The sequence below is a fragment of the Drosophila nasuta genome, unplaced genomic scaffold (assembly GCF_023558535.2).
Source record: "Drosophila nasuta strain 15112-1781.00 unplaced genomic scaffold, ASM2355853v1 ctg16_pilon, whole genome shotgun sequence".
In the NCBI taxonomy this organism is placed as follows: domain Eukaryota; kingdom Metazoa; phylum Arthropoda; class Insecta; order Diptera; family Drosophilidae; genus Drosophila; species Drosophila nasuta.
In genome coordinates this window covers 383,356-396,758 of record NW_026869398.1, presented here as the reverse complement: position 1 = coordinate 396,758, position 13,403 = coordinate 383,356, and the positions used below count along the sequence as shown (strand labels likewise).

The 13,403-nt window shown below is 32.8% G+C and overlaps 1 protein-coding gene across 7 annotated transcripts in view; it reads left to right on the top strand.

The window, feature by feature from the left end:
- The first annotated feature begins 1,522 nt into the window (after positions 1-1,522).
- The window catches only part of LOC132797636 (autophagy-related protein 2 homolog A-like), a 32,000-nt gene continuing 20,119 nt past the window's right edge, over positions 1,523-13,403 (top strand). For all 7 annotated transcript variants that reach the window (XR_009633755.1, XM_060809392.1, XM_060809389.1 and 4 more), the window contains exons 1-3: positions 1,523-1,765; positions 3,245-3,566; positions 7,292-8,406. Coding sequence is in view for 6 of the 7 variants with exons in the window: in XM_060809392.1 (XP_060665375.1) it covers positions 1,601-1,765; positions 3,245-3,566; positions 7,292-8,406 (1,602 nt within the window). In the remaining variant the exon portion in view is untranslated. The remainder of the gene's footprint in view (positions 1,766-3,244; positions 3,567-7,291; positions 8,407-13,403) is intronic.

The following is a 13,403-nucleotide window of genomic DNA, read 5'->3' as shown; positions in this document are numbered from 1 at the left end:
CATTTTTGCATCTGTAGATACATTTTTTTCGTTCGTGGAATAATATATTTTTTTACAATAATTACGTTTCCAGAATAAAATTTATATCATCCCGTATATTACCCTAAGGTAGTGCTGCAAAAACATCGGCACACTATCGATACTATCGATGTTTTTATTTTTTTTTAAAGAAAACATCGATGTTTTTTTGCGCTATCGATGTTTTGTTTGAATGGATTACCATCACAAAATTTACTAAAAGCGCGCGAAGCAGGTTTGGGTAACATTATATTTTGTGTGTTCCAGCAACGTCAATTGAGAGCGAGAGGATTTTCAGCAAAGCTGGAATAAAATAGTGTTTCTTAGCAAAATTCAATGGATAAACGAATAATTATTATTACTATTAACATTTATTATAAGTCCAACGATCTCAACAGATCTCAAAGCAGAGCTTTTGGCCTTGAAGGCTGTTATTATTATTTTGTTGATTTGTTATTTTTGATTTGCTTACTATTCATTGAATTAAATTTATTATTTGTTTTCTTTAGAAAAAAACTCGCTTTTATTTAAGATTTTAAACTTGTATATCCAATAATTACAAAAAAATTGTTCTAAACATCGATACTATCGATGTTTTTTTTTTAAAACATCGGAAACCTCGATGGTGCCAAACCTCGATGTTTTTGCAGCACTACCCTAAGGGGACCAAGCGCATGTACTTGAATGGTGCGATTCTATGATGCAAACGCTTCCACCAAACTCACATTATTTGAATAACTGTTTAAGGGGGCTTTTTATAGTGCGAAAAAGAAAAAGGTTAAATTTAGTTTAAATGTATATAAACCTCAACTTATTGAATGTCTTCAGTGTCATATAATTTATTAAATTGCTCATTTTTGATTGCTTTGCTTCTATTACCCGATATACTTGCTTTTCCTGTCTGAGTTTGATTACTTTTGCACCCCAGGGGTTTGAATCGTGTGAGTTTGCTCATTCAAGCTGATGCAGAGACATAAGAAAATGTTAAAAGATAATCGCCAAGTTGCTTATTACGATGTAAAACAGATATAAGTAAAGTCAATTGATGTATAATAAATAATTTGGATAAACATATAATTTTTGAATGTTCTCAGCGTCGCATAACTTATTAAATTGCTAATTTGCCGGTTGATTTGTTTCTAGTGCTTTTGACATTCTTCTTCCTGCCTGAGTTTTTTTTTACTTTTTCATCGCTAAACAGCTGGTTGCGTGATGCAATTTTGGTGTAAGCACTGGCATCATAGAACTGCATCATTGCAGCAAATGCCCATAGTCTACATATTGGATTAATTGCCTTTTTCCACTGCCACTCAGTTCATTTACGTTTCGAACCGCCTTTTTTTCTTATCGGTTTTTACATGGGACGAACGTAACATTCGACCTGAACGGAAAAGAACCGAGGTTTTTTTGGTGCAGTGAAAATAGGCTATAAGACTACAATCTCTATGCGATATATCGTATTTGTGGACAGATTGTTGTGGTGATTTATCGATATAAAATCTGTCATAACTAAATCAATGAAAACAATAACAAAAGATAAGCTGAAAGATTGATTCATCAAATAATATTTCAATTAATTAAAATGTCTTGGTTTAATCTATGGGATGGATTGAAAACTAAGACGTGCAGATACCTCTTACAAAGGTATTTGGGACAGTTTTTTGAAAATAATCTAAATTTAGAACAGTTAAAAGTGGATCTTTACAATGGAAAAGCTGTTGTTGAAAATATTTCACTAAAAGTAAATGTAAGTTCTGCTTGAAAATGATTATTTACCAACAAAGCAATGCTTTGATTAGATTTTTTTGCTAAGCTATTCAAACCTGATGTAAAGCTGTTTATAGGTCAAATAAGTTTAATACGATCAAAGTATCATACTTGAATTTAAACAATCATATGTATGTACATGTGTATGTACATATGTATGTGCATACATATATATTTATTGCGCCTTACCTATTACTGCCGATGATAAATAAATATGTTCGCACATAGGTTTATGTATTTTTCTATTTACTTTACAATAAAACTATTAAATTCCTCTTTGTTAACATACAGAAGATAATAATATAATAATTCAGAAATTCCCATACAGAGTGTGTTAAAGAATGTACATACGAGAACACATCTAAGTTTGTATAAACTAAGTTTGTATGGAATATGAAGCAAGTTCTCTATCTCTATAGTCGATTGACAAGCAACTGTGCTAAGCGTGCCTATGTACACATGTACATATGTCAATAAAATACACAAATGTATAGACTCAAGCATTTTGTTTATTTCCATTTGCCGCAGTTAACATAATACATAGATGCGTCATCCCATAAAAAATATTCAAAATATCATTAAAAACAGAATTATGGGGACCCCCGTCGGGCCGAGCGCTGCGATTCGAACACCATTTGTTATGTTTAGAGTTGGTATATACAATAATTTTGGTATATACAATAATAACTATAGTAGTTATGATTCCTGAAAATTTAGTTGCGATCAGATAAAAATTGTCGAAGTTATTAAAGAAATACTTTTGTATGGGCAAAAACTACAACTTACTAGGGGTCTTAGTTGCTTTGGCTGACAATCTGGTATATTGTGCCGTCTATGGTATATTTTGAATGCGGTATTATATCGATACACCACATATACCATTTGGCATATTTTTAGTATTTTTGCAATATATTCGGTATATTTTGAGAATAATACCGCAAAATATATTGCTTTTATTCAAAATGGGTAGCGGGTATCTCACAGTCGAGTACACTCGACTGTAGCTTTCTTGTTTCAATTTGCGGAGTCGGAAATCGGCGTGGCAAAAATCGAAAACAAACTTCCCTTACGTGTCATACGAACATGACTATATCGGCAGTTGGTGCTCATAAAGAATATATATATATATATATACATATATGAAGTTATTTTATTACTGTTTTTTTTTCTAATCAAAAATTAACACCATCTACAAATTTAAGTTCGAAAATAATATATTTATACAAAATTCAAAAGTGCCCAAGAGAAATACACCTTATTTGGTGTTAATTTAAGAAATTGTTAAAAAAAAACAATTTTGTGATTCCTTAAATTCGTATAATTATTTTAGCAAATCAACTTCTTTTCAATCATCAAAAAAATAATATATTTTAAACTAATTTTAATGCAAGTAAACGTATCCTATGACACTAATATGCTTCTATTGTAATTAAATAAACAAACTTTTTACTTTTTTCAGGCTATAAATGAATTATTTGAAGAGCAGGGTTGGGCTTTTGAAGTTATTTCTGGACACATTGGATGTTTGACCGTAATGGTACCATGGAATGCTTTGATGACAAATGACAGCTCTCTAAACATCTCAGATATGACAATAACTGTGAGGCCAGTAACCCGGTCTCAAAGTGCCACAACCATGCTAGAATCGATGTGGTCATCTGTAAGCAGCTCTATGCAAATGGCAGAAGAATGTATGAAGCAAATCGATGAAGACATACCGTTTTTAAACCACAGCAACACACTAGTTGGACTAGAAAAATTTGCTGAAACAATTGATAATGGTGAGTTTACAGGAAGAGTGGAAAATGTTGGTGCAAATTTTGGTTTAATTATTTCAGATGCTTCAGAAACCCTAAAATTTGAAAAGTTTTTAGCAATTTTACCAACTTTATCGAACATGACCTTTCATGGCTCAAATTAAATTTTCCTATCTTTAAAATCTTTAAAATTTAAAAAAAATCAATGCTACAGTCGAATTGGCTCAACTGTGAGATACCCGCTACCCATATTGAAATAAAACAAAACAGGAGTGCATTACTAAAAAAAAAAAAAAACTGAAATAATATACCGTAATAAGCCGAGACATAGCAAATTGTATTTTTGGTATATTTGTATAGTGGTACATTCAAAATATACTATACAGTGCAAAATATACTAGACTATCAGCCAAAACAATTAAGAACCCTAGTAAGTGGGCGAATTTTCCTATACAAAAGTATTTCTTTAATAACTTCGACAATTTTTATCTGATCGCAACCACATTTTCGGGAATCAGTTTTTATTGTATGTACCAAAATTCTTTATCTCTTATAGTCTCAGATCTAGGTTCTCATACGGACGGTCGGACAGAAGGACATGGTTGTATCGTCTCGGCTGTTGACGCTGATCATGAATATGTATTCTTATGGGGTTGCAGATGCCTCCTTTTACCCTATGGGTAGCGGGTGTAAAAATATCGTACAACAATCATTAAATAAATGACGCGAGATGGTGGTCTTAAAGAAAAGTTTTGTCTGCTTGCTATCCTTTACTACTTTTTAGCTAATACGTGTATCTTGTTGAGATACTTTCTAGTTTTCTATAGTTTTACTTTGGGCTTTTGCTTCCATATTGTTTTCCTTAATTGAATGAATCAATTTTGCATTATCTTTTTCAATAATCTCAATTCTAATGTTCACATCAGCATTTAAACTTTTCACTCGACCATGGATCTGAGGGTTTTTAGTTTTTATAACCGCTATAGGATACAGGAAATGTACGAGGTGTGTTCAAAAAGTAAGGTGACTTTTCAAATTTCGCGGGCAACATATTTTCGATTATCGATTTTTTTTGTTTTGTTATATTGGTACACTCTTCCCTAACATCTGTACCAAGTTTCAGTTGAATCCCCTTTTTTGTTTGGTTGTGAGAGGCGTAAAGGTTACAAGTTGTTTTGCGTGCCCGGCGATTTTTTGCTATCGAAAAATATGGATCAAAGGATTTGCATCAAATTTTGTGTAAAAAATAAAATTAAGTGCTCTGAAACACTTGAGATGTTGACAGTGGCATACGGTGAAACTGTTCTGAGTAAAAAAAATGTGCACAAGTGGTACAAACTCTTCCAAGATGGCCGGGAAGATGCCAATGACCAGCCTCGCTCTGGACGCCCAAGCACGTCAACAACTGATGAAAACGTTCAAGCAGTGACGAAAAGTGTTTTGGAAAATCGTCGAATCACTATCAGAGAAGTTGCTGAAGATGTCGGTATATCGCTTGGCTCGTGCCATGAAATTTTTTCAAACATTTTGGGCATGAGTCGTGTGTCAGCGAAGTTTGTTCCGAAATTGCTGAATTTTGACCAAAAGAACCGTCGCATGAGCATGAGCTCAAGAGCTGTTGAATGACGTCAACGACGACCCAGATTTACTCAGAAGGGTCATAACTGGTGACGAATCATGGGTATATGGTTATGATATCGAAACCAAAGCCCAATCGTCCCAATGGAAGAGCCCAGGTGAGCCAATACCGAAAAAAGACTGCATCGCTGAAAGAGCTCAAGGCTATACCGAAAAGTGCTTATGGGAAGTGCTTTGAGGATTGGAAAAACCGTTGGCATAAGTGTATTGTATCTGAGGGGGATTACTTTTAAGGGGACAACATAAATATTGATAAATAAATTAATAGTTTTTCTTGAAAATACAAAGTCACCTTACTTTTTGAACACACCTCGTATATACTACTGTGCGAATAAACACCTTACTTGTTGTCCACTATACTAAAAGTAGCACCTATAAGGAGGAATCCCGATTCTATAAAGTGTATATATTCTGTCCGTCTGTCCGTCCGTTCGTATGAAACACTGGATCTCAGAAACTAGTTAGTTATCAATTTTTCAACAGCTTTTGTTGTTTTCGTTTTAGGTAAAATTAATCGAACCACAATAATTTGGTTACGATCAAATAAAAATTATTGGTTATTTAAGAAATACTTTCGTATGACAAAAAACTCGTACTGCAATCGAGTCTTAGTTGCCTGACAGTCCAGTATATTTTGAACATAATACAGTATCGATATCGATATACCAAATTTATCCTTTTGTATTGTTTTAAATATTTTTCGGTATATTGATGCGGTATATTTTTATCTAACAATCGAGCACACTCGACTTTAGCTTTCTTACTTGTTGTTTACTATAGTAACACCTAGAAGGGTGAATCTCCGATCCTATAAAGTGTATATATTCTGTCCGTCCGTTCGTAAGAAACACTGGATCTCAGAAACTAGTTAGTTAGTTGTTTTTTTTCGACAGCTTTTGTTGTTTTTGTTTTAGATAAAATTAATCGAATCGCAATAATTTGGTTGCGATCAAATAAAAATTGTTGAAGTTATTTAAGAAATACTTTCGTATGACAAAAAACTCGTACTGCAATCGAGTCTTAGTTGCTTTGCCCGACAGTCTAGTGTATTTTGAACATAATACAATATCGATATCGATATGCTAAATTCCTTTTGTATTGTTTTAAATATTTTTCGGTATATTAATGCGGTATATTTTTATTGAAAGCGGGTAGCGGGTATCTCACAATCGAGTACACTCGATTGTTGTTTTTTTCCTTATCTATTTTTACTGCCCTTTATTTTGGCATAGTCACTGAATTTGGACTCTTAGACCACAATTAACTGAAAACATACTTGATATGAAACATTACAAGTGCTGACGAAAAAGAATTAATGTTCCATTTTATACAGTCTCTGCAATGCAGTGTTTCGAACGGATAGACAGGCAGACGCCATTGTATATTTTTATACCCGCTACCCACAGGGTAGAAGGGTATTATAACTTTGTGCCGGAAGGAAATGTATGTAACAGGTAGAAGGATTCTTCTCCGATCCTATAAAGTATATATATTCTTGATCAGCGTCAACAGCCGAGACGATCTAGCCATGTCCGTCTGTCCGTCTGTGTGTCTGTTCGTCCGTCCGTATGAAACACTGGATCTCAGAGACTATAAGAGATAGAGCTATAATTGTCGACAGCATTTGTTAAGTTTGCACGCAGATCAAGTTTGTTTCAAATTTTTGCCACGCCCACGTCCGCCCCCGCAAATCAAAAAAATCGAATAACAAGCGTAATTTTAAAGCTAGAGTTGAATTTTGGTATATACAGTAATAACTATAGTAGTTATGAATCCTGAAAATTTGATTGCGATCAGATAAAAATAGTCGAAGTTATTAAAGAAATACTTTTGTATGGGCAAAAACGCCTACTTACTAGGGGTCTTAGTTGCTTTGGCTGACAATCTGGTATATTGTGCCGTCTATGGTATATTTTTAATGCGGCACAATGTCGATACCAAATATACCATTAGTGTTTTTAGTATTTTTGTAGTATATTCGGCATATTTCCGCAGAATATATTTATTTTATTCAAAATGGGTAGCAGGTAGCTTTCTTACTTGTTATGCATTACATAAGCTTGCACTGTATTACCATATCACATACCCTAATTATTTAATTTTATTTCTAGTTCTTAATCGCATACACGCCAAATTAAGCAATACGACTCTGAATATTGAGTATAAGCTGCCGAAATCTTCCAAGAAACTTGTCGTTGTGCTTAAAGCAAATCATGTAGAGTATAAAAACCAAACTGGTTATGAGAAGAATACAACTCAATGTAAAGAACCAGGCAGAACGAATAAAACTGATGAGCAAGCTCCCTTTATTAATACATTACCAATGATTGCTAAACATCACTTAGTGACAACTGAGTTAACTATATGGACTACTGAAATAAATAACAGAGAAATACAACAAATGGAAATTGGACGACTATGTAAAATTGTTGAATTTATAGGAGACCAAAACTTTAAAATTAGCATTAAACAAACTGAAAATATAGTTGGGCCGAAAGTGAACTTGGAAATAGTAATTGACCACATTTATACGATGCTTACGCCACGTCAAATCAAACTCCTTACTCGTATTTCAAAGGCATTTAATAAAGAAAATCCACAAGATAATAATAAAATATTAAAACCGTATGAAGACATTAAACCGGAAAATTGTAATATATCCTATCCCATGAGAACGGCTGACATTATTGACAAAGATGTTGATTGGGACTATGCACAAAAGTCGAAATTACTTAACGATTTTGAAAGAACTAAAAATTGTGAATCGATTATATCAACCACATCCACAAATAGTATGGCAACTACGTTTAGTAATACTCAAATAAACGTCGGAAGCAACGAAATTTCAGGAGAAATTTTGAAATTTAAAATTCAAATATTCAAAATTGTTGGAATAATTTTACATAATGAAATTCTATTGGAAAGTTCTGCATGCAATATTGCTCCGAATTACATATTTACAGATGAGAGTGTAATAAAATATTCAAAAATGGCTGATCATTTTTTTCCGAGTACACGTAAAATGGATAATTTACTAAACAGTTCAATCCCAATATCAAACAACAACTATATTTTTTGTATGATATCCTCGTTATTGGTCAATGGAGAGCAGCAAAGATTTTGTCAAGAGTTAATATTGAAGACAACATTATCAGCTACAATGGTGGATTTCAATGAAATTGTTGACAATGTAGAGTATCCCCTCATTTTATTTGATAGAAAAAAGGTTAGTGCTAAATATATTCGTAATATTATTATTTTTATTTTTATTATTTTTTTACTCCCTTCTTGTCAACTTTTAACGGACAGTGAAAATATAATAAGCTAAGACAATCTTTTCCAACTTGCTAGCATTCATATAAAAAAAGTTATCTAAAATATGATTATCCTAGCATTATGCCAATATATATATTTTATATACTATAAACAGTTTTCTTGTGCTTGCTTGAATTTTAATTTCCAATTCAGAATATTTGGCAACCGTGTATACGGTTACGACTTTTTTTTTTTAAATTCAGAGAAAATTGCTGCCCCAAGCTGTAGTTTTTTTTTAATTTTTTTTTTAGTTTATTAATGTGTTTAAGGCATAGTGCTAGTTTGTTCAAGTATTGTCATACCACCTCCGACTGTTCTCAGGACTACTAAATCTATTAGTTTTTATATTTATGTGTCATTGTTATTTGCGCTTGAATAGAATAAAATTGAAAATGTGGAAAATAAATAAAATGTATTAAAATAAATTAGAATTAGGTTAAATATATACGTGACTACTTGTCACATATATAATTAGCCTAATTCTAATTTAGTTAGCATTAGACAATTGATAAAATCTATACAATTAATACCATAGAACTGTTAGAGGGTAAAGCAAGGTGTAATAGGAATGGTAAAGATTAGTCGCGATATGATCGTTAATAAGTTTAAAGAAAAAAAAAAGAAATCTAGCTCAACAATTTAATGGGAAAATTATCTGATTTAACTTTAACAAATTGAATTCCCTAGTTCCAAGTTATCGAAACCTCATATAGGATAAGATGAGATGCTCGCAACCACCGCGGCACGTCGCTGCAACAGAGCCAACTTTTGTTTAAAAAAAAGTAAGAAAGCTAGAATCAAGTGTGGTGAAATACATGTGCCAAGACATTATTTTAATATTGTACAATTTGAAACTCTTGGTTGGATCTATAATTGGTGCTAAGATTGATTTTGGGCAATTGTTCGTTTTTAAGAAAATTACAAAAATTTGGGCATTCGCACGCGACACCGAAGTTAGTTTTTCAAAGACCAGTTAAAGCACTGATTTCATTTAGTTTGAATTAAGAATATTAAGTTGTTTGTATACCAAAGGGTAGAAGGGTATTAAAACTTTGTGTCGGCAGTAAATGTATGTAACAGGTAGAAGGAGGCATCTCCGACCCTATGAAGTAGAATATATAATTCTTGATCAGCGTCAACAACCGAGACGATCTAGTCATGTCGGTCTGGCCGTATGAACACCTAGATCTCAGAGATTATAAGAGATAGAGCCATCATTTTCGACAGAAACCAAAATCGAATAACAAGCGCAATTTTAGAATTAGAGCTGCGAATTGTGGCACTTTTCTTTTAAAAATATCTTCAATAAAGTTATATACTTAGGTACATGAAAAACTTAATTACCTATCTCAAATTATATCATTAATGTCAAAAATGCTGTTCTGGTAGATTTTGTCTGTTGGTTATTGCACCCAAACCAATGCATCTGGCTTATATCAAGTATGTTGTGAATTTTTCATCTAACTTATAATGACAAACCCTCAATTTGCGCAGATGATATGAAATTTATATTGTTTTCTGCACATAAAAAGAGTAATAAAAATTAATTACCGAAAACATAAAAAAAACAAGTAAGAAAGCTACAGTCGAGTGTACTCGACTGTGAGATACCCGCTACCCATTTTGAATAAAAGAAATATATTTTGCGGTATTTTTCTCAAAATATGCTGAATATACTGAAGAAATACTAAAAATATACCAAAATATAGTACCGCATTCAAAATATACCATAGATGGAACAATATACCAGATTGTCAGCCAAGGCAAATAAGACCCCTAGTAAGTAGGCGTTTTTGCCCATACAAAAGTATTTCTTTAATAACTTCGACAATTTTTATCTGATCACAACCAAATTTTCAGGAATCATAACTACTATAGTATATACCATATAGCTTTATTTCGTTTGCTATTCAATTTTTTTGATTTGCGGGGGCGGAAGTGGGCGTGGCAAAAATTTAAAATAAACTTGATCTGCGTGCAAACATAACAAATGCTGTCGAAAAAAAATTATAGCTCTATCTCTTATAGTCTCTGAGATCTAGGTGTTCATACGGACGGACGGACAGACACACAGACGGACAGACAGACAGACGGACATGGCTATATCGTCTCGGCTGTTGACGCTGATCAAGAATATATATACTTTATAGGGTCGGAGATGCCTCCTTCTACTTGTTACATACATTTCCTGCCGGCACAAAGTTATAATACCTTTCTACCCTATGGGTAGCGGGTATAATTACTTATCATGTCGCGACAAATTTTAAACAACTTTTTTTGTTGGTTGCAAAATATATGTTTGGATACAATTTCTCAATTGCTCACTGGACAAAAACTTTACAGTCAGCGCCACAATAAAAGCCGGACTTAAAAAATTTAGAAATTGTGCAATCACAATGCTGGGGTTCCCCTAAATTTTATTCTCTGGGCATTATTTTTTTAGGCTACTACTGACTATTTTCGACATCATTTTGTCATTTGAAGAGCGCTGTTGCTTAAGTTGCCTTTGGTAGAATTTTTTTTGTAAAGACACCTGTAAAATCATGTCAAAGCAAAAGCAGTTCATTGATCGCGATAAAGAAAAAAATATTTTATTGGCTGAACAAAATGTGTCAAATCGGCAAATAGCGGCTGAAACACATTTCAATGAAAGCTCAGTGCGTCGTTTTTTAAAAAAATATCGTGAGACAGGTGAAGTAAAAAGGAAAAAGGAACAGAACGAGCCTACAGGATCGTTTCAAAATTGCAGTGCAGATAAGTAGATGCAAGTCGCACGCGACAGAAATAGAAACTGATAAGAAATTTATCATTAATAGATATTGCATCATTGTGTTCGTGTCGTTTTGTTTCGGGCTCATAAGCATAGATCCATGATTCCTCACCTGTGACTATCCTATAATTGTTGAAGCACCGCGAATGTATTTTTTCAAAATTTCTTTGCAATCGACACGAGCTTTTTTTTGAGCAATTGTCAAATTATGCGGGATCCAACGAGAACAATCCTTTTTTACGACCAGGTGTTTATGCAAAATCAAATGTATTCTGGTGGACGAAATGTCCAAGGATGTCTCTATCTCACGATATGTGAAATGACGATCCTGCATTATCAGTTCACGCACGGCATCAATGTTTTTTGGCACATTGACTGTTTTTGATCGACCTTTACGACCTTCGTCTTCTAGCGATTATCGGCCACGAGAGAATTAACTAAACCAGTTTTTCATAGGGCTATAGGATGGCGTTTCATCGCCATACAAAGATTTAAGTTTATCGGCGCACTCTTGTCGTAATAATCCACGTCGAAAGTTGTGAAAAATTATTGCTCGAAAGTGTTCTAATACCATTTTTCTGCCGAGGTAAGTTTTTTATTAATCGTTTGTCGATGTCAAACGTGGTCACATTAAAAAAAATTTTTTTTTGGAAAACAGCCAATTGGTTTTAATATGGCAAAGTGACCTAGGCCAGAAATATATATAGCAACCCTCGTATTCTTTGGATATAAAACGCGATTTTAAAGTGCGAGTATCAATGCACACTGACTCTCTTTGATAAAATGAATCAAAATCAAACTTGTAGTAAAAATGTTCAAAACAGAACTTTAGCTCATCTTTGACTTTCCATTGAAATATTTCAAAATGTGTTATGCGTAAATGTAAAATACGCTTATATTAGTTAAATTTAATATTATCCCTATGAAGCTATGTGAAGACAACATAGTTTGAAATTTTTGGCGGCGGTTGCAGTTTGTGGAGGATTACCCATATGCTCTTAAAAAATCCTGAAATAAATTAATAAAATGGTCTCCAAGATTTGACGTGAAAAAATCGAATATGGGAATACTGCTGTCTACCCTCTATTTTAGTATACCAAATAATAGGCTAAAGGTATGTTCGCCCCCATCATATACATATGGGTATATGGTATCTGGTAAATGTCGCGTGCGACCACCTTTACCGTTAAAAAAACTAAAAAAATTTTAAAAATAACTGAAGGTTATTCTTAAAGCTTTAGATTAGTACTATTTTAAGAGCTAAGATTGATTTTAGAAACTTGTTCTGTTTTACGATAAAATATATGTATAAATACGTTAATTTTTTGGTTTTGCGTACGAATTTGTTATTTTTTGAACAGAAAACAAAACAGAAAGAAAATTCTAAAACCATTCTTAGCTCTAATTAAAGTACTAATCTAGAACTATAAGAGTAACCTTTTCTAATTTTTAAAATTGTTTCAGGTTATGTTTTTTTTTACTGAAAAGATGGTCGCACGCAACATCCGTCAGAGAATTACCCATATGTATGTATAGGTTCTTGATCAGCATCCGTCTGACTGCTTATCCTATATTTCTAATAATAAATGAGCATTTTTTTTTACATCTGTTAGTCTTGCACGCAGATGAAGTTTGAGCCACCACGGGGAAAAAAATTATAATTTTAAATTTTATCATTTTAATTCTGAAAATTTGGTTAAAATTAAATAGAAATATGCAATAGTATCTACAGTCTTTATCATTCCTGAAAGTCGCGATCAGATTAAAAATGTTTAAGATATTAAAGAAAAACTTTTGTATGGGGAAAATGACTTACTTACTTAGTTGCTTTGACTGAAAATCTAGTATATTTTGCACTCTATGGTATATTTTGAATGAAAATATCCTTTGATATATGTTTTCGAATTTTTGCGATATATTATTTTGGTAAATATATTAATTTGGTAACGGGTACCTTTCTTACTTGTTTTGTAAATAATTTGCTGCCGAAATCTGCTTCTGTTCTTGGATTAAATTATTGTGAATGAGTCATGTGTCTTAACGTTTTAGTTTAATACAATATACCAAGAATAAGGAAGATGTCCGACATTTAATAATATTCTTATTGGATTATTATAATCGGTATTTATATATTTATT